Source organism: Zonotrichia albicollis, chromosome Z (assembly GCF_047830755.1).
Source record: "Zonotrichia albicollis isolate bZonAlb1 chromosome Z, bZonAlb1.hap1, whole genome shotgun sequence".
Taxonomy (NCBI): Eukaryota; Metazoa; Chordata; class Aves; order Passeriformes; family Passerellidae; genus Zonotrichia; species Zonotrichia albicollis.
Genome location: NC_133860.1, coordinates 4,635,040 through 4,654,995, shown reverse-complemented (window position 1 = coordinate 4,654,995; position 19,956 = coordinate 4,635,040). Strand labels below are relative to the sequence as shown.

Genomic DNA, 19,956 nt, shown 5'->3' with positions numbered 1-19,956 from the left:
GATAGAAAGTGTGAAACAACAAAATCCTGTTAACAGAAAAACTTGAGGGAGTGGGTTGGGAAACATTCCTTGTACATTATTCTAGCAAGCTGGAAACACTATGTTCTCAGAGTACACAGAGAAATTATAATTAATGTTATACAAAAACCTTGTACAGGAACAGCCCAAATACTATTGGCCGAATTCTGCACCGTTAAAGGTAATAAGAGGCACAAATGTAACAGGTAATAGGATCAAGCTGTAACATAAAACCACCTGCTTCCACTAGAGCTGGCAACCCAAGATGCTGAGTTGCAAAATTTGCCTCTTTTCACATGCCATTTTGACAGCTTCTCTGTCAAGCCACACACTTCCTAGGTACTGATAAATGGAAATAAACACTTTATAGTACTTCACAAAAAATTGCTCTAGCATAGAATGAAAAGAAAAACGTTAATTCTTTACTGCTCAAATAGATTATTATATATGGAATATTTTAAAGATAACTCTGTTAAAGCTTGTTATAGACTACCTCTATTTTCCCAAAAGAAATATGTTGTCTATACAAAGTTTTCTGAGGTTTTGGCACTACTTCATCATTTTCTGTTATTTTTTCCCTATGCTGTATAGTAGGATCAATTACAGTAGTTCTTATGCAAAAAACTCACCACAAATATAAAATAAAAACCACATTACCCTGAGGATGGACTAAGCAAACACAAACCCTTCTATCACCTCTGGGATAATAGTCCCAATTGAATGCCCTAGATTAAATTATTCTGATACACTGAAATGTGTTGGTTTGAGGGCTCCCAAAGGGCAGAAGCAAGACACATCAAAAAATAAGACAAATAAGACACACATCTGTCTTTCAGCTAAGAAAAAGCCCTTCTCTTTCTGTCCTTCCCTCTATATTTATACATTAGGTTCTTTTAATACTTGGCAAACTGGGTATCACTGTCAAGGTAATATATTAAAGCTGTCTTTTAACCTAGCCTATGTTAGGTTGGGAAAAATAAATTTCTAATCTAATTTGTGGGAGGGAAACAAAGTACCAGAATTTAAGAGTTCCAAGCAGGAAAAGTCACTTGACATTAAGAACTTGTCCACTACTACAAATCTCTTAAAATATTTCCCAAATAGTTATTTCACTGTGAACTGCCTTGTGAACATTTTAATTCTAAAGGAAAAAAAATGCCTTTATATAACTTAGTGTGGTACAAATGTAGTATATTCATATATACTACACATATATATATATATTCATATATACTATACATATATACATATATAGGAGAGAAATCTCTTTCCAAAAAAGACTCTTCACATATGAGCTCATATATAAATAAGTTACACAGCAATAACTGTTTTATTTATGATACAAGGATACCTTTTGCTTGAATTGATGAATAATACCAAATAGGCTATGACACATCCAGAAAATGAAAAAAACCTGAAATCACACTCAAAACTTCACAACCCTGACCACATATTTTGTTTTAGCCTGATTTCTGATTTCACTACTGGTGCCTTATGGCTTCCCTGGCTGAAATGTGTATGAGCAGTTTTCTGCACAAAACTAGTAAGAATAGTAGAAAACCAGTAGGCAAATCAATACCCATACTAATTTCTTGAAGTTAAATAACATGAAGACATGACTATGACAGCCCCTTTGAAGAAAGTAATCCTGAGAATTAAATTATACTAATGAACAGCAATTCTAAACACATTTTATTGGTGTTAAGGAGACAGCTGCTGTTTCTGAAATCTGACATTTAATGAATTTTCAATAAAAATTAAAATCTGATCTAATATTTATGAAATAGAGAAATTATATTTTAATTAATTGCAGAATATGCTTTAAAATTTTAAAGCAAGCAAGCAAGACCTAAAATTTACTGTTTGTTTTCACCTTCCTCTGTGTTTTTGACCATGCAAAAGAAATGTGCACTGGAAATCTGTACTGATAGATGTACCGGGCACAAAAACATGCAAAGTCACATCCTGTGGCAAAAAAAATGCAGGCAGAGGAAGTGCTCTATTAAGAGATTGAATTACTGTTTTCTCCCATCATATAATACAAGTTGAAGTATGATTTTTTCAGAGAGACATGTTTGTGAGCACTTTAAACTCCACGTTTTAGACGTAAAATGGAGATAACTGAACTTCCCCATCTTCCTGAGCTGTTTTGAGACTGAAAGAAAAATTAAGTTACAAACTTCTGTTCACTCCAGGCAATTTCTTTTGTCAGTGAATCCTTTCACTGACTCACATCTCACCATGTAATTCAAAAACACATTTCTTGTTATTTCATATCTCAACAGTACTCTGACACTACTTCTTTTCATTGTTTCCCACCAACACTGAACTTCTCATCCTTTCTATTCATCTGCGTGCCTTCTTCCTTGTCTTTCACACGTTCCAGTACTCCTCCATATTTCAGTTTCTGTTAAAAATAATCTTTGCATTTCTTCCACTGGAATTTTTAGTTGTCTAACACATATGTTGACTTTAAAACTCAGAAGCATGTGATTTTCTTCTGTGTAGACCTGACAAATCATCACCTCACTAATCCTTTCTTTATGCTGCACAATTCAAGACCTTCTGTTACTGTATTTTTCACATGATTCTAAACTTTCAATATTTTTTGTCTTCAAATCACTTTATGGAAAGCTATGCTTTAAACAAACAGCTCCTGCACAGAGGTGTGCTCCAAACACTGCTCTGAAAAAACAATTACACACAATTGTGCAATTATGTTATGGAAGTTCTGATTCTGCATTATTTTTTTTCCAAAGCATTGGTTCTTCCCTTTGGAAATTAGCATGTCAGACTTAAAAACTGCAAAAAGAAAATACAGAAAACACTACATCAACAACGACTCTTTTTCCTCTTGACATTTCTTGGAACAAGAAAAAATGACCAGGCAGTATTAACTTGAACCTACTGTATTTTCACAAGACTAGAAAATGTAAATGGGTTTTCTCTTTGTTTCTTAGTTTCAGAATTAGAATTGGCATAGTAATCTTTTGGGTCAGCTCTGATGTGTGAATTGCTATCTGTTTTATGGACACATTACTGTACTGTCTTTCCTATAAACTCCTTTAAATGTCCGACAATTAAAAAAAAAGTGGGAGTAGAAGACACAACAGTTTGTGTTTATATAAATCTGGGTTAAATAGTTCTTATCCTAGTACATATTTCAGTAGCTGGAATAAAACAGGCTGAAAAAAATTACTATGACATCACAGTGTTATCTAATGGATTATACTAGGATTTTGTTTAATTACATAAATTACTCTCTCTTACTTTTGCACCACAATTCTGACACAGTCTAGAGTTCAACTGTGGTAATATGTTTTAAACATAAAGCTCTAATTACTAATTTCAGGTCTCTCTCTTCACAGAAAATAATCAAGTATATTTAAAAAAGAATAGCATCATTAAAGTAACACCTAACTACAAAGAACATAAAATAAGACTACTAACCCACAGCGTGAACTCTTCCTCCATGCTTCTTTGAAATCTTGTTTGCTTTAACTATGTGTAGAGCATTTTCTTTGAACTGCAGTTCACAAAGTCTTTCAAGAAGAACTGTCATTTCTTCAGTGATGGTATCCAGGTAAGTTTCATTAATAAACTTTAATGACGAAGATGGACCAATTGTCCCACTTAATATATACAAATCCTCTTTTATCATTGTGCACAATCTGGGTATGGAACTTTGGTAACCATGAACCACCTTATCAAAATTTGTTTCACCACAACTAGACAAAATACAGTTTTGTAGAAGATCACTAACCAGTTTATTCTGCATATTTTGATACCTCATTAAGACTTCTGATTTGGGATAAAGAAACAAAAGCTGCTGCACACACTGAGTTTTAAACTCCATTTGTTGTTGAGAAGCATTAGTGTTTGTTTCTTCTTGACTTTGCAGTCTATTTACTAAAAATTGTCGAAGATGCAATCTCACATCGTCCCAAAGAGATTTCACATCCACAGCTGAATCATCCTGAATTGTATGAAGCGAGGATGTTATCTCAAAAGACGTCCCACTTGCAGTACAGGGAAATGAGACACCACACTGACTAGACAGATCCAGAAGGAAGTGAAGTACCATTTCTTCTTGATTCTTCTCATTCTTCAACAAGCTTTGCTAACAAAGGTAAATCAGACAGTACTTTAGAAATTTTTTAAATTACAGTTCTTTAAATGAACAGCTTCACATTAGACTAAAACCAGTTTCTTATACTAATTAACTTAACAGCAAGTAAGATATGTCAGAGACAGAAATAATGAAATCTGTGGAAAACAGGATTTATACATGAATTAAATTTCTTGTCTACCTCTGCCAATAACTCACACTCATCTTCTCATCTTTCGTATATCCCCAACCTCTTTTCTCAATCAATTTTAGACCACAGTTCAAAGGAAACCCTTGGCAGCCTTTTTGTTGTCACAGCATCTTTTAAAGAAAGCAATATGAGAAAATTACTTAAGATTTACACAGATAATGACTGGTTTTTCTCATAAAACCAAGCAAGGAATTAATTTACAAAATGGTCACCTTCTAGGGCTCAGCAGGCAATCATCAAAAAGACCATTCCAAGGATAAAAAAGTCGTCCCAGGAGTTGCTTAAAGACGTAAAATTGAAAACTTGTCAAGAATTAAAGAGTCCTAGATGACACAGGACAGAGGAGTAAGAAGCTGCGTAACCCATCAAACCAAGATGCAGACTGATATATTAGTGATCTCCATGTACATCTGTGCTGTATGGGTTGGAGAAGGCAGTTAGTTAACAAAGCAAGTGAAATCATATGGCTGCTGCTCCTTCTGCATTTAAGTCTGAAGAGCTCTCTCTCAGTCTGGGGCTAGGATCTCTGACCTTAGAGCTGCTTCAGCTTCAAGAGGTCATGCAGCACATGGCAGCTTCTCTTGTCACAGCTCAATAGCACCATCACAAGAAAACTGAGCGGAATTGGTGATATTCTTGATTTTCTTAGTTTCAGTAGGAAAGTCTTAAGTGGATGAGAATCTAGAAGCCCTCTCACTTACTCCTTCATCTCCCATTGATTCTCCCCAGCAGAGAAAAGCATTGTGGCAAACCACCTCAGGGGGGCTCATTCCAGTCTGTCCTTTATCTGTTATAGTTCCACCCCAGCCAGCAACCAAGCCCCAGGCAGCCACTTTCTCACCCCTGTACCACCAGGACTGAGGAGAGAACTGGAAGGGTAAAAGCCACAAGAATCATCGGTTGAGAGACAGACAGATTAACAAGTAAAGCAAAAGCCATGCACACAAGCAAAGCAAAACAAAGATTAATTTACTGCTTACAATGGCAGGCAGGTGTTCAGCCATCTCCAGGACAGCATCACTCATCACCAGGTCATCACTTCAGACATACCTGTTTTCTTTCTTCCCCATACTTTATATATGGAGCCTGATGCCATATGGTCTGGAATATCTCTTTGGTCAGTTTGGGTCAGCTGTCCTGGCTGTGTCTCCTCCCATCCTCCCATGCACCCCCAACTTCCTCACCAGTGTCACAGTATGAAAAGCAGAAAGGCTCTGTGTACGCCCTGCTCAGCAATAACAGAAAAACCGCTATATTGTGCTGTGTGTTCAGCACAAATCCAAAACATAGTCCTGTACTAAGCACTAGAAATCAGCACAGTCTGCAAGGCATACGCCATCCTATAAAGCAAGGCTGGTAAAGAAACTTTTTTTACCTTCCACCTTCAGCATTGCTGATTTATTTAATTTACAATATTTGAAGAAAACATTGGTTTTATTTCTGTTCCCATTTTGAATGGCAGGTAAATTATTCAAGTTTGAGTGTGGTACTGCATAAAGATAACCATTTTGAAATGCCAAATACTCCTTCCTCTTCCTTAGCAAGATTTTTTCAACAGATAAGTATGTTTTAGAGTGACAAAAATTTTTAAATTCAGAACTCTTATTCTTTGTTCTGGATGTTTCAAACCTGTTACATACCTTAGAGGGTTTAACCTTCTTGTTGCCCTCTACTCTGACCAGAGATTCTTGAAAAAAACCATCACTTTCACTACAGTACCTAATTCTGAATAACAAACTGGGAGCATGATTGCCTCTTATAAAGAAAGTCTTAAAAATAACAGACTACCTATTTTTCTTCCATTTTAGATCTTTATTTCAAAATAATTCTTATTAATTCTTCATACTTAACAAGCAGGAAAGATGTGGAAGACAGAATAATAAAGGAAATTATCCGTTGAATATCATCCTACAAAAGCATGCACATGTAACAGGAATATGTGCAACTGGTTCAAATCTTAAGTCATATATATCAAAATGCATAATACTGATCCCATTTTCTTTTATTATCTGCTAAACTATTCTATAAAGTTTAGTGGCCCCAAAGAAAAATGTGTTTCAAAGTGTAAACTGAAACCCAGATTACTAACCACTGTGTTGAAAGGCTGTCTCTTGGCAAGTAGACTTCTGGACTTTAAATGTAGGGGTTTTTTTATGAATCATGCTCAAATACTACATTCTGAAATGTACGAAGCAAAAGAAGCTATCAAAACAGTGTATGCACCTGATGCCTTCAACGGTGAATCCAAATGATCTTCCAAGCAAGTCCCTACTGCTGCTTTTAAAGGCAAAGCAGAAATATTTTTATATATCCAAGGACTGTTTCAAGCCCTTTAAACTACAGCATTTAAACTACAGCATTAAAAATAGGAGCTTGCAGATGCTATTTTAGATGTAGGGATCACTCAGAAAGAGCACCTGAAGTGAACTATGAAGCTCTAGAAAGTGTTATCAAGTGTCTTCACACATTGCCTATATTGATATACACTTTTTAATTTAAAAATTAACCTATAAAAATATCGCAAAAGATGATACCAGCACTATTCAAGAGAAAAAGATCCAAATTAGTATCCAGATATTTTGGAGAAGCACAAAAAGTTCCCTTTTGAGCACAGAAAGTTAGTCACAACAACAACATACAGAAAACCAGTTGCATTTTACCAACCAGAATACAGCACAATATGCACAACTACCTATCATATCAATAAACAAGTACAGTAAGATGACTTGATTAAAAAAAGAATCTGCCATGATTTTATCAGGAACAGAATTTAATGACAATTTGTTAGTGCATATATTCAGCTTTTAAATATTGAGTCACAGGACAGTACAAAGAATGACAACATTTCACATAATTAACATTTTCAGGCTTTATGAAGAAATTATCGGTATTTTCACAAAAATTTACAAACGTGTGATAATAACAATAAACCTACATATAGCACGCCAGGCAAAGCCCAAAAAGAACTTTGTACTGTTTTTCAATTGTCCCAGCAGCTTTACACAAAATTCCTAACAAAATAAATACACATAATAAATTAAAACAATGAATAAGGATGTTGTCTGGAAGTAGAAAGAAGGTTCCTGTTACTGAATATGAATTATATATATTTAATTAAAAGCATGCAAGAAGAAATTATCTAATTAGTTCAATGGAAAGAGATATACATTTAAGAAAGTCCGTTCATAATAATCTCATTAATCCTGAATATTATTGAAAATAGTTGACTGCAGATGAAAGCAGCTTCTTACAGACAGACTGTGGTACAGTCAGTACTATAGATACAGACAGTACAGATACATTTTTCATCTGTAATTCCATCTACACAACAGGCTGGATTATCTAAGAAGCCATAAGCCTGGAAATAGTGATGTGAAAGCCACTGAGCTCCAAAACTGTTTTTATGATAAACTGCAGAATTGAGACGTCCAGGCTTTTCACTTTGCTGTCTGTTTAGCAGCCTGCCACAGAGCCATTTTCAAGGCTTAACTGGATACTACAGCTCACAGCAAGACTGTCATGCAGTTGGTAAGCTCCCGGGAAGTTGGGAGAGCTGGAAAGCACATCTTATATAACATGGAGACATTTTTGTGTTTTCCAAACAAATGCCGCCACCTGGTGTTCAGGCATATGGCTTGAATAGACCTTGAAGAAGGAAGCAAGCAGGGAATGGACCCAGGTAAGTCATCATTGCCATGCCACATTCTGAGGGAATACAGTAAGGATCTAAGTGGACTAAGAGGAATAACAAAAGACTCCTGAAAGCAAGAACTTCATAGTCAGCTTTTTCTGGGATTCTCCAATTTCATCTAGATCAAGTATGACATGTGGCAGCCTCTGACATCCTTGAATGGGATGATTTTTAACAGCAACATTCATACTGATCAACTTTGCCAGAAGAGAACAAAATCACTCTTCACCACATGAACATTAAAGACTTGGCGTCTCTAAAAACTAACTTCCTCATTTGATACAGATCAATATTCAGTGGAATCAGTGGTGACTGAAAGGGCAACAAGAATCCTATAAGTGAAAAAACAAAATATTGCTTTCATCAACCATTGATTTTATCAAGCTTGTGCTCTGGCCAGAGAAAACACTTCCCTTCTCTAAATTCACCTTCTGTACATTCCTGTTCTCTTCCATTATAGTTAATCTTAGCCTAAAGTTGTTCATGGTCTACAACTAAACCATGACATGGAAGTGACAAAGAATAATCACTGGATACTGTTTATGTGTTTTGATTTTATATATATGTATCATATCAAATGCATACATATAGTTTATATATAAACTTGAAGACCATCATTTACTGAGGGATCAACCTTCACTTATCTTGCCAATTCAATTTTCCAGACTTCCATTTCCACGTGTATCCAAATGCAAGCTTTCAATAAAAATTTTGGATAAAAATACTCTCTAATACTCTTAAATTTCATTGAAGTGAAATTTTATTTCTGGTTGCATCTAGTCGTACAACTTGGTAGAACAAAGAATGTAGCTCCCACATTTCTCACTGGGAAATACAGAATCATTTGGATTGGAAGTGACTTTTTTAAAGCTTGTTTAGTACAATCCTCCTACAATGAACAGGGACATCTTCAACCAGATAAGGCTGCTCAGAGCTCAGTAGTACTTGGCCTTGAACATTTACAGGGATAGGGCATCTATCACCTACCTCTTTGGCCACACAGCAGGTAGGAAGTTTATGCTTAAATAATGCATAAAGGACAGTAACATACATTAGATTAGTTAAATTCATAATGATAAAAGTGAAGAACATGCATTAACACTAACAGCCTCAGTGTAGACAGTAACTTCCAATGTTTTTTTTACCAACATGTGTTTTATAAAACAATCCAAGCAGTGCTGAACATATGGTAGCATCTGTGAAAAGATTTTGTTCCGAGTTTGTCTATTTAAGGCATGATCAAGAGGAAACATAACGCCCTGCTGCAGGCATGGATTTATGAACTACCCTCGCAACAGTAAAGGCTGAAATGAAAAAACGAATTGAACTCATCCATCCACCTCTCCACCTCCAATTGTATAATCAACTTTTCAACAATAAAGTTTTTAATAAACAATTTTTACCAAGGTCTTAAGGAACTCCAGCAGCTCTCCATGGTCTGTAGAAGAAGGTCTCAGAGAACTAAAATTGCAGTTATTTAGCCACTGAATGCAGTCAGTTGTGCTTTGTAGTACTTCATCAGTACAGATTTCATTTATGTCCAATTGCAGGTCCTTAAGACACTTTTCTATGCTAAAAAAAAAAAAATCACAGGATTTTTCTACATTATTTGGAGACAAAAGTATTATATACATGCCATATTTTAAAAAGAAAAACTACTTAAATGTAAGGTAACTCTAGTCTTTCTTATTCACAGATTAAGCTACCCTCACAAAATAAGACCTGAATTTGCAGAATTAACAATTAACATTTAAGTGCTGTTGAGCTGGAGCTAAAAAACTTTCCTTCAGGCCAGATTGTACCATCCTCAGCCAGCGTATGTACGGCTTCACCTTCAAACAATCTTACTCATTTTAATAAAGTAGTTAATGAACAAGACATTAGCCAACCTAATATCTGGTCCTTGGTGCTTAATTAGCTAAAGCAGAGATCATAAACTGAATCAACTACTGCATTCAAAGGTGAATGTGTAATTTTGCTCCTTTAGCAATCAGCAGTTGTTTTATAAAACATAAGATATATTAATAACTTCTTAAAGCTCCACTGACATCACAGAAAATGTTGAAAAGAATTTCAGAGCCAGTTGTGCTGAGAAAGCAGATCTTTTCTTTCTTGTTTTGTCATTAGAATATTTGAAAGAAAACAGACTTTGTTTTCAAGGAGCTGATCCATTCCTTAACATTCATCTAGAATCATAACTCTTTTTATGAAACCAGATGTGTCAGTTACGTTTTTACAGTGATTTCATTTGCCAAGATCGCAAGAACAATTGAATATCCAGAATTATTTTATTTCTACTTGTGTGGACACTTAAATGAAAACAAAACAAAACTAAAAAAATCCAAAACCAATCTAACTCTATTTATTTTCCTGCAAAAACATCTTTTTGGTATTCCATTTCTACTTTTATTTTTCAAAAGCAATGCTTAATATTTCATACAGTTTCAGCTAGAAAAATAGAATTTAGATCCTGGCAAAACTGGGTTTAATAGCCCAACTATGAAGTCCAATCCTAAACTTGACAAAGATTGGCAAGTATCTTTTTCGTTAGTGAAACCTGTTCTCAGGACTATGAAACTAAATGCCTTCTTCATACACCTTGGCTCTTGGGACACTATCAAAGGCTCTTATTGTGGAGTGCTGATGTATCTCAAACATACCCAAATACATTACAGGATTGTGCATTATAAAAGACACTACTATTGTTAAATCTCTGCCAATCTACTACAATTATGAGTGAAGTTTTACACTTATCTTTGACATATGAATCTGTGGCCAAGCTAATAAACTACAAGGTTTGAATAAAATACAGCCTTCTCAAGACCAGACATTTTGGTAATTGGTCCCAATACTAATAAGGGGATTAAATGGATAGATTTCAGTGCCATTCCCCTGCTCCTTACCTTCCACACAAGTATAAATCATGATAACTATGTTCATTTTAATTAATCCTTTTATCCTCCCAAAATACACATTTAATTAGGACTAAAGCTGTTTTTGATTGAATAAACATATTTTTGTCCTGTTTATTTACAGCATACAGAATACTGTAGGTAAACAGGGTTTTAAAACCACTGCTGCATCTTGCTAAGAATTTTGTCAACACTCAGTAATACAAGAACATGGTTAATTATAGCTATTTACTCCTTTACATGAATTATATTAATTAAAAACTTAGGAATTTGGTTACCTTAGAAAACAGTCTATTATCTGAGTTCAGAAAGCAGCATTTTAAGTTCAAAAAAATTATTCTGTTAAATATTATTAAAATTATTCTCACTACCTAGGCTGGTATCAGAAACTTTATAATTTCATACCATGTAAGTAGAATAAGTCTTTGATTTCCTGGTTTAGAAAAGAAATTTCCTAAAGCTTCAGCAACTGCAAACAAAAATGTAATTTTGATGTGAAAAATACGCTTAATGTATTTCATTAAAAGTGCTGGATTCCTTTTTTCCAGTAACATTTTTTAATTAAGTGCAAATGTACTTTTTTCAAGTTCAGAGTAGCAAATTCACTCCTTCTTTGAACATACTGAGGCACTAATCCAGATGATGTCAACTGACATGATATACATACTATGGACCTGCAAATTTAATAACCCTCAATAATTTTTTTTGTCCACAGATGACTCAACCTTTTTTTTGGAACCTGTGGAACTCTTCAGACACAAACAGAAAAAAACAGTCACCAAACTACTAAGGAAGGAGTGGAATGTAAAAGCTCAAAGAAAAAACATAACCTTTCTCTGTAGCAAAGAAACCTCATAGTTATGCTTGCACTTTTTTTTTTTTAATTGATTGATTTTTCAAGAAACAAATCTTTAGTCCCACACAGGTAGTACCCTGAGCCTTTGTGGGCACACATTTTTTGTGGTTAGTACTCCTAGCATACCATTATAAAAGTGAAAATGATGTGACTGAAATAGCTTCTCCTCCTTACAGGGGAGAGTGCCTGCAGTTCTTTAACAAACCAAAGCCAAGTTGTGTTATATTATCTGTGTCCACATTGGGGTGCTTTTCTGGAAAAACATTTGGTAAGTACTCATACTGCAGACAGACAATGTAAGAGCTCTTAGGTGCTCTTATTTATTAAATTAATGATAATTTTTACAAGTAACCTAATCATCTGGAGAAAATGCTTTTAAAGTGACTTCATCAATGGACAAACAGTTTAAAAAGTATTGTAATGGAACTGACAGTGTAAGCACTATCATACTATCATACAATGTCACACAACATTATTTTGAAACTTATGGTATCAGAATAAGGGTTGCCCCCTCCATGTATCATTTTCCATTGCCTAAGATTACTATGAGTAAGCTGAAGTATGATCTTCTAACTCCTTTCAATTTCTAACAAGCACATTTCAATTTATCTCATCTAGCACAGGGAGCAACCATAAAATGACAATGACATTGGTTAAATTAAACAGCTAAGCTATAAAGTGAAATTATATTTTAACCTCATGTTCTTTATTCTTACGATCCTCACATTCATGGAAACACAGCTTTAAAATCAGTTTACATATCTTTCATTCAGAACAGACTGTTTTAAAGTAAATAAGATCAGTTTTCACTGCTGTTGAAGAATTAAGCAGTGTTAGAAAACTACTGTTATTACTCATTAAAAAGCTTGACTGCTAGAGGTATAGGACATTCATACAAAAAAATCTTATCATTTGGAAGACTGTGTATCAGAGGACCTGCTGTGAGCAGTAAAAAAAATTGCAGAAAGACTTTTAGCAGTGTAATTCACACAGACATTTTCATTGTTAAACTTTCTCTTGATCTTGAACCCAAAGAGGTAAACCAAAGACACAACACCTGGTTCAAGGACTTCGAAAACTATTGCATATCTCTAATTTAGCTCCTTACAAAACATATCCACTCTTAACTGTAAAGTAACTGTGTCGTTAGAACCAGAAGAAATAGAATGGTGATGGCTTTGCTACACTTTAGCAAGAAAAAAGTACTTAACAGCTTAACCATATATGAATAGTCAGTTCTAACTGAACCACTGCCTGCCCACCTTTAATTTCCATTCTTGTTTTAAAGGCTCAAGATATTTCTGTCACAAGATGCAAGCTTTGTCTTGGTAAGTTATTTAGAAGACAGGCAGTGAAACATGAGTTTTTCAACTCCATTGAAACATGACAGGGACAAATAAGGGTTCAAAACCCATCAGTTCATATATGCTCACATGAAATGAAATGGGATACTTTACAGGGCAGTCAAAAATCTGATTACAGCTTCTGTAGATGTAGATGACAGCTAATTAACCACCTAAGGTACTGACACAGTGATAATCACTGAATATTTGAATAAAGAAATCATGTGTCAATAAAACAGTCAATTTCTGAGCAAGTGTGCTGCCCAGCTAGCAAGTTGCTGTGGAACAACTAATCCAGATTCAGGTATTATGCACAAAGGCAACACAGTCTGCATAGGAAAAAAATTACATTCCTTTCTCAGTTTGTTTACTTATTCCTAGCAACTGGTCCAGTAAAGTGATTAGACTAGACAACTACTATTCTGACTAAGTTTTTAATAACATTACTGTAATACCTTTACAGGCATCAAATTTTCAGGCAAACACTAAAGTAAAACATTTGTACAACAAGCCAGCTACATTCACCCAGAGTCAAATTACTTTTGAAAGCTGTGATAAATATTAAGTCCAAGTAAAACTGATAAAATGATGAAGGTTTTTCCTCTACAATTAGCCCTCATTTTGAAATTCTCCCAAACACTCAATCACTCTTGGGATTTTGGTTGAAAAAGCCAACATTTTGATAAATCTCTTGACTAATAGGAATATGAGGCATAACTGCTTCCTGAAAATTCCTGAGCAGAACAAGCAAAGATTTTCTTCAAAATAAGATAGAAAGATGACTCCTGCAGCACACCTCAGTTTAAAAACATATAAGCCCTTTTACACGTCAGTTCTGATACAGGATAATGGAATGAGATAGCTTGACTTAATATCCTGTTTGAAACTCCTCCATCCCTTTGTTTTGACACTGGTAAGCATTTCTTGGCAAATCAGCAAAGTTATGATCAACAGCTGGACCATGTCACACTAATATCCTTACTGAGACACCTTCCAGGTCTACAATTCACAAGATCTTGTTAGTTCCCAAATAATAACCATAATTTTATAAAATGGTGATGGGAAAACATGCAATGCTCTAAGCGCTTAGTAGCACTGACCTCATTGCAGCCCTTCAAAATAGACCTTCAAAATCCTTATGAGTAAACTACTGTTAATTAGGTCAGGTTGAAGTCTGTCGTGGTTTGACACTGGTAAACATGCCAGGCAGCCATGAAAACCAGAAAAAAGGGCTCATGAGCTAAGGACTGGAAGAAAACACTCTAAGGGCAAAACAGGCTCAAACTTAAAGGCATAAAGTAAACTTGTTACTAACAGAGTCAGAAGAGAATAATGAGGAGTAAAATAAGCCTTTAAAACACCTTCCCCCCAACCCCCCTCCTCCCAGCTCTTCTCTCCTTCCCACTGAGAGTGCAGGGAGACAGCATGGGAGCACTTGGTCAGTTTGGTCAGCACTTGGTCACTCGAAATACTTCTTCAGTTTGCTTTTAGGGAGAGGAGTCTCTCTTCTGCTGTGCTATGGGGTCCTTCCCATGGGAAACAGTTCTCCGATAACTTCTCCAGTGTTGTTCCAATTTCACAAGTAGCAGTCTCAGCCAACCTCCTGCTGTAATGTTAGTCCCTCCCAGGGGCAAAACAGTCTTCCCAAAACTGCCATGGTGTGAGTCACTAGTTCATGAGGTGTAGTCCTTTAAGGATAAGCTGCTCTAGTTTGGAAGTAAGGGCCCTCTTTTCTCTGTCTCAGGAAACAACGGCCTCTCTGTTCAGGTCTCCCATTGGATTACAACTTTTTAGCATCCACCCACTCCAGCATGAGCACTTTCCCAACAGGCTGCAATTGGATCTCTGCATCCCCCCAAGGACTTCATAGATTACATGGAGATAGTTTGCTTTATTGTAGTCCTCCCCATGGCTTGCAGAGGAGTATCAACTCCAATGCTTGAAGCACCTCCTCTCCCACTTTCTTTTCACTGATCTTGGCGTCACCATGTCGTCTTTTTCCACATGTCCTCACTTCCTCCTCTTTCTCTGACTGGGAAAAAAATCTCCTGCTCTTAAGTACTATTGCCAACAAATGCTACCTTTTTGAAGATATCTGCAGGATCCTGCAATGATTTTGTCTAGGTTCTGTGCAGGGGAGTCACTCTCCATGTTCCCGTTGCCAGCTATGCAGCCCAGCTGCCGCCAGGCACGTGGGACCATTCAGTGCTTCTCTTCATGCGGGCTGCCGGGGAGGAGAAGCCGCTGTCCCCGGCGCTGCCATTCTGCCAGCAGCACAGCTGGCTAGGGGCGGCCAGGCAGGCAGAGCTCGCCGTGAGCTGTGCTGAGATGGTGGCGGCGGCCACACGGCTGTGCCTGCAGCACCGAGACGGTCCCAGCCGTGGTGCCTCGCCACCCCTGAGAAAAAGCTGCTCCTGTGCGGATTTTCTTCTTAAATGTGCCATCATTGAGGCATTGACAACTTCTCTAACTGGGCCAGCAGCATGTCCATCTTCAGAGCCATAAGAGACTGGGTCTGTTGGACATTGTGGAAACTTCCAGAAGCCTCTCACAGAAAGCACTTCTGTGCCTCCCCCCCACCCCAAAAAACCAGGCTGCGTCAAACCAACACAAAGTTTATCAGATTGAGGTCAAATTAGGCTTTTGTGAAAAGACTCACAAATTTATAGTTTCCAGGGTGCTGCAGAGATACAATTATTATTAAATAATCGTGTTGAATTCTAAGCAATTGTTCTGTTGATGAAGACACAGAATATCTCCTACTGTCCTACAGTCTCACAAAATCTTGTAGCTTTATCACAACTAAAAGGTAGCATTCACTGAAGAAAAAACTGAATACAAAAATAAAAATCAACTGCTGAAGAGACCTCATGCTTAGCAATCACTTCAAGTTATGAACTATAGGCTTGGTTTCAAGCTCTGTACTGTATTTCCTGCTTAGAAGTATTAAATATAAGCTGCAAGTTTAATCTGTGAATTGCTAACAAGTGAAATGTCAATAATTCTTAAACCACCGATTCAGAAAAATAATCCAAATACTCAGTTTTGATGAGCAGTAAAAGTCAAAGTAACTGTGAAAGGAAAGAATGAAGACAAAAGGCCAACCTGATTAAACCTGTAAAACTTCGCACTTGAGAATAACCTTGAGATCACCCCTGTAGCCAAAACTGGCCAGCAATGATGATTGTTTTGAGAGTTCATATTCACCTGCTTCTATAAACTGCTGTAAAAATCAACTTAACATTCAAGTGTAATAAGAGTTCCGTTACATAAAAGTGAATGAATGAGCCACTTACTACATTTTTGCAATGTCATTTGCAAAATTTGCAAATAACACAATTGCACACGCATGGCCTTTTTTTGTTGTTGTTACAGCACCAAATAGAATTGGTACAGTACAAAACTACTGAAGGTAATTCAACAGCTAAAAACCATATCTGATTTGTCATGTCACAAAATTTTATAAAATCTATTCAGTTAGAAGGCAATAAATTAGCAGTTGAATGATTTATACACTCTTGCCTCATAATTTTTTACGCAATGTTTTATTTTAAAATATATATATATATGATGTATACTATTATGTTTATTCTCTGTGGTCTAATAAAAGCATAAATCTATTTGATGAAAAATGGATTGTATTTCAATTGTATCACTGTATCACACAGAGCTGCTCTTATCATACCACTTACAAAGATCAATGGTAACTTGAAAATTATTACATTCTATGCTACCTCTAATATATTAGCAATAAAAGGACTCTTTTTAATTTAAAAGTCACATCAGCTGCTGTCCATCTTATTTTAAACTCTTTCAAATTCTGAAACTGACATACTACAGGAGCAAAATAGCACCTGGTAACTACAGAGCTACTTCCTCTTTTTCCTTGTGAAAATAAGGTTAAAGCTAGCTTAAGTGTCAATTCAGCAGAAATTTTTCCTGACCTGCATTGCTGTGTATCACATCCTAATCCAAATTCCAGCTCTCCTTTAATAAAATATCATTTGGATCTCACAAAATTTACAGTAAAAATTCCTTCTAATTTGTAAGACTAGACAGGTAAGACAGTGACAATCAGCCTCCTTCAAGACATACAAACACTTCCACTGTGATGATGTTAACGTAAAACATAACATAAAATGTTAAGTGGCTATAAAGTACCACTTAAAAGAAGGAACAGCTGGCTTCTCTTCCCATAGTCAAAGTTTTCTCAACAAGCAGCATATATTTTTCCACATTAAAACAAAAAAATAGTAGTGAAGCATTCATTCTAAAGCTTCATTTTAAGAATAATCTTCCTAATTCTCAGGATATCATTAAACAAGGACAACAAAATCACTTTTATTTGTTAGTTGAAGAGGTGACAACAGTTATGCTAAAAACGCTGATGCTGTTTCTTCCAGATATACAAGACCATAGACACAGGAAACTTAATTACCTGTGTAATTAACTATGTTATGACATAAACGAATCTCTAAGTATCTACATTTTGCTCATGTCAACACGTGGAAAACTCTTAACATTAAATTGTATTATGCAGTGGTCCATAACAGCATATTTACCAGATTTTCAGTACCATTGCTATCATGAAATTAATATTGCAAGTACTTTAGTAAACCCTAAGTTTTAAGTGCAAATGGGAGGTAGAACTAATAGAAATACCCCCCCAAAAGAACCTCTTAGCTCAGCATAAGCAGTATGACAAAAACTGAGAAATTATCTAAGTCAGTTTTCAGTGAGGTATGGCAATGGTTTATTTCCATCCTTTCAGAAGCTGTTTGGGAGTAAAGACCTCTGACAAACGTGGTCTACATTAAAATGATACAATCTTAAAAGAGATGTCATGATGGATGCTCTTTGAAATCATACTTTAAGAAACACTGTTTATACTTGAAGATGCTCACAAAGGTGAGCATTTTCAAAATTTAGTATAAAATCCTACCATTTGTTATATCTCTTATTTTTTTAAATGGACGAAAACTTTATTTGCTTAAGAGCATCTTTCACTGATGAAAGTATTACAAAGGTACTAAAGAGTTAAGCCACAATGTTTAAACTTTGCCTTTTTTCAAATTCTGTAGTTCTTTTAGTCAATAAAAATGTATCTCATTAGTAGGAAATCCTATCTCATAATAATAGAAAATACAACTGTCATGAGAATTCACATTTTCTTCCTTCACTATCATACTTATTGCAACAGAAGCTAATGTTAAGATGATACAATTGTTAAAAATACCATAGAGAGAAAGACTATAGCACAATAATTATACAGCATTAAAAATCTCTTAAATGCTCGAGTGGTTAAAATAAAATTACTGCTGAAATATTTATCGGAATTTTAACCTGCCACTAGAAAAGAAAGGTGAGTTAAGCCACATTTCTTCACAAATGACTTTCACTAGTATTTGGGATTCAAATAAAATACTCTTTACCTGGAAGAGTTCTTCTTTATTTTTTCATCAAGATCACTAAGGATTTGTCTAAATTCCAATTCTCCAGGGAGGACATCTAACAAACAGTCTAAATTGGAAGAATCAAAAGAATACTCTCCTCCCCATTCCATTTTTAGAATCTGTAAAACAAATACAGAAAAATGGTTAAATAATGGAAATATGCAGACTAGAAGTACCAAAATACATAACATCTTGTTCTTTGGAGATTAGATTATATAATCATATAAATATTAGATTATTATGCTTCTGCATAGACTGGTACAGAGGGAAACCGGGAATGCAAGTATTGATACATATTTCATAGTATCTTGCATTTCTTAAGTTTAAAGAAATCATTCTTTTACCTTAATCACAGCAGTAACCTTTTTTTAAGACTTAGGAAAAAATCTCTTATAATAATAATAATAATAATAATATATATATATATATATATATATATATATATATATATATATATATATATATATATATAAATGGAAACTAAAAGCAAACATATTACAGGGTAAACTTATTTTCTGTATACTTATAATTTCTGTACATGGAGTGACTGTCTTCTGGAAATTCAGCACATCATTGCAAATACACGCAAACATAAAAATCCAGACTAAACCAAGTTTCATCTTGCTTTGTACTCATTTTGACTCACAAAGCATTTGACTCACAGGTCAAATTCATCAGCCTATTCAAACTAATACACTACCTTTGTGTCTTTATATCAGAAACAAAGCATTAGCAGGTTTTTTTTCCTGTTTTCTATTTTTTTCTGCATCCTCTGGTGGGAAAATAATGATATTGATTTTACCATCAGTGATGACTTACTAGCAATTAAGGAAAAATATTATATAAAAACTGGAACCTCTTAATAATCAGTATATTTCATGTCTACTATTTAGTATGTCATATTTAATACTATCCATATTGCAGCAACAACATGAGAAACAAACATAATACTCACATGCACACAGTTTGGACAATGAAATATAACAAATACTTTATTTTTTCTGCAAGCGATATTCTTTTATAAAGCAGCCACAGTGTTGGTTGTTATCTAGAGGCACTACTAGAAAAACAAATTGAATTTTTTTAAGTGAACTGTTGGCAAAACACATGTTTAAAAAGAACATCAGATATTTAATATGCAAGGTCAAGATGATTGGTTTTGGTCATAGGTGTAGACTTAAGAGTAGCATAAATGCACATGTCTGGTTTTGCTCTTCCAAAGCAACATTTAAAAAAAACATGGAAGTTCTCTAAAGCATAATATCTTGCATATCTCAATTAACAGCACACCAATATGAAATATTTAATGGATAAAGTGTTTTCTTAAATTCTCAGAAGTTACAGAATACTCCTTTGCAAATAAT

The 19,956-nt window shown here is 35.1% G+C and overlaps 1 protein-coding gene across 14 annotated transcripts in view; it reads right to left on the bottom strand.

The window, feature by feature from the left end:
• KIAA0825 (KIAA0825 ortholog) overlaps window positions 1–19,956 on the bottom strand; it is a 241,539-nt gene that overhangs the window by 180,016 nt on the left and 41,567 nt on the right. For 10 of the 14 annotated variants that reach the window (XM_074533430.1, XM_074533433.1, XM_074533428.1 and 7 more), the window contains exons 2-4: window positions 18,572–18,711; window positions 9,432–9,600; window positions 3,469–4,138 (exon numbers count right to left, since the gene is read on the bottom strand). In XM_074533430.1, the coding sequence (XP_074389531.1) occupies window positions 3,469–4,138; window positions 9,432–9,600; window positions 18,572–18,702 (970 nt within the window). In that variant the 5' untranslated portion in view covers window positions 18,703–18,711. Of the gene's footprint in view, window positions 1–3,468; window positions 4,139–4,345; window positions 4,989–5,038; window positions 5,367–5,387; window positions 5,563–9,431; window positions 9,601–18,571; window positions 18,712–19,956 lie in introns of those variants that run through there. The other 4 variants (XM_026795070.2, XM_014268905.3, XM_026795069.2 and 1 more) reach the window with 4 other exon arrangements.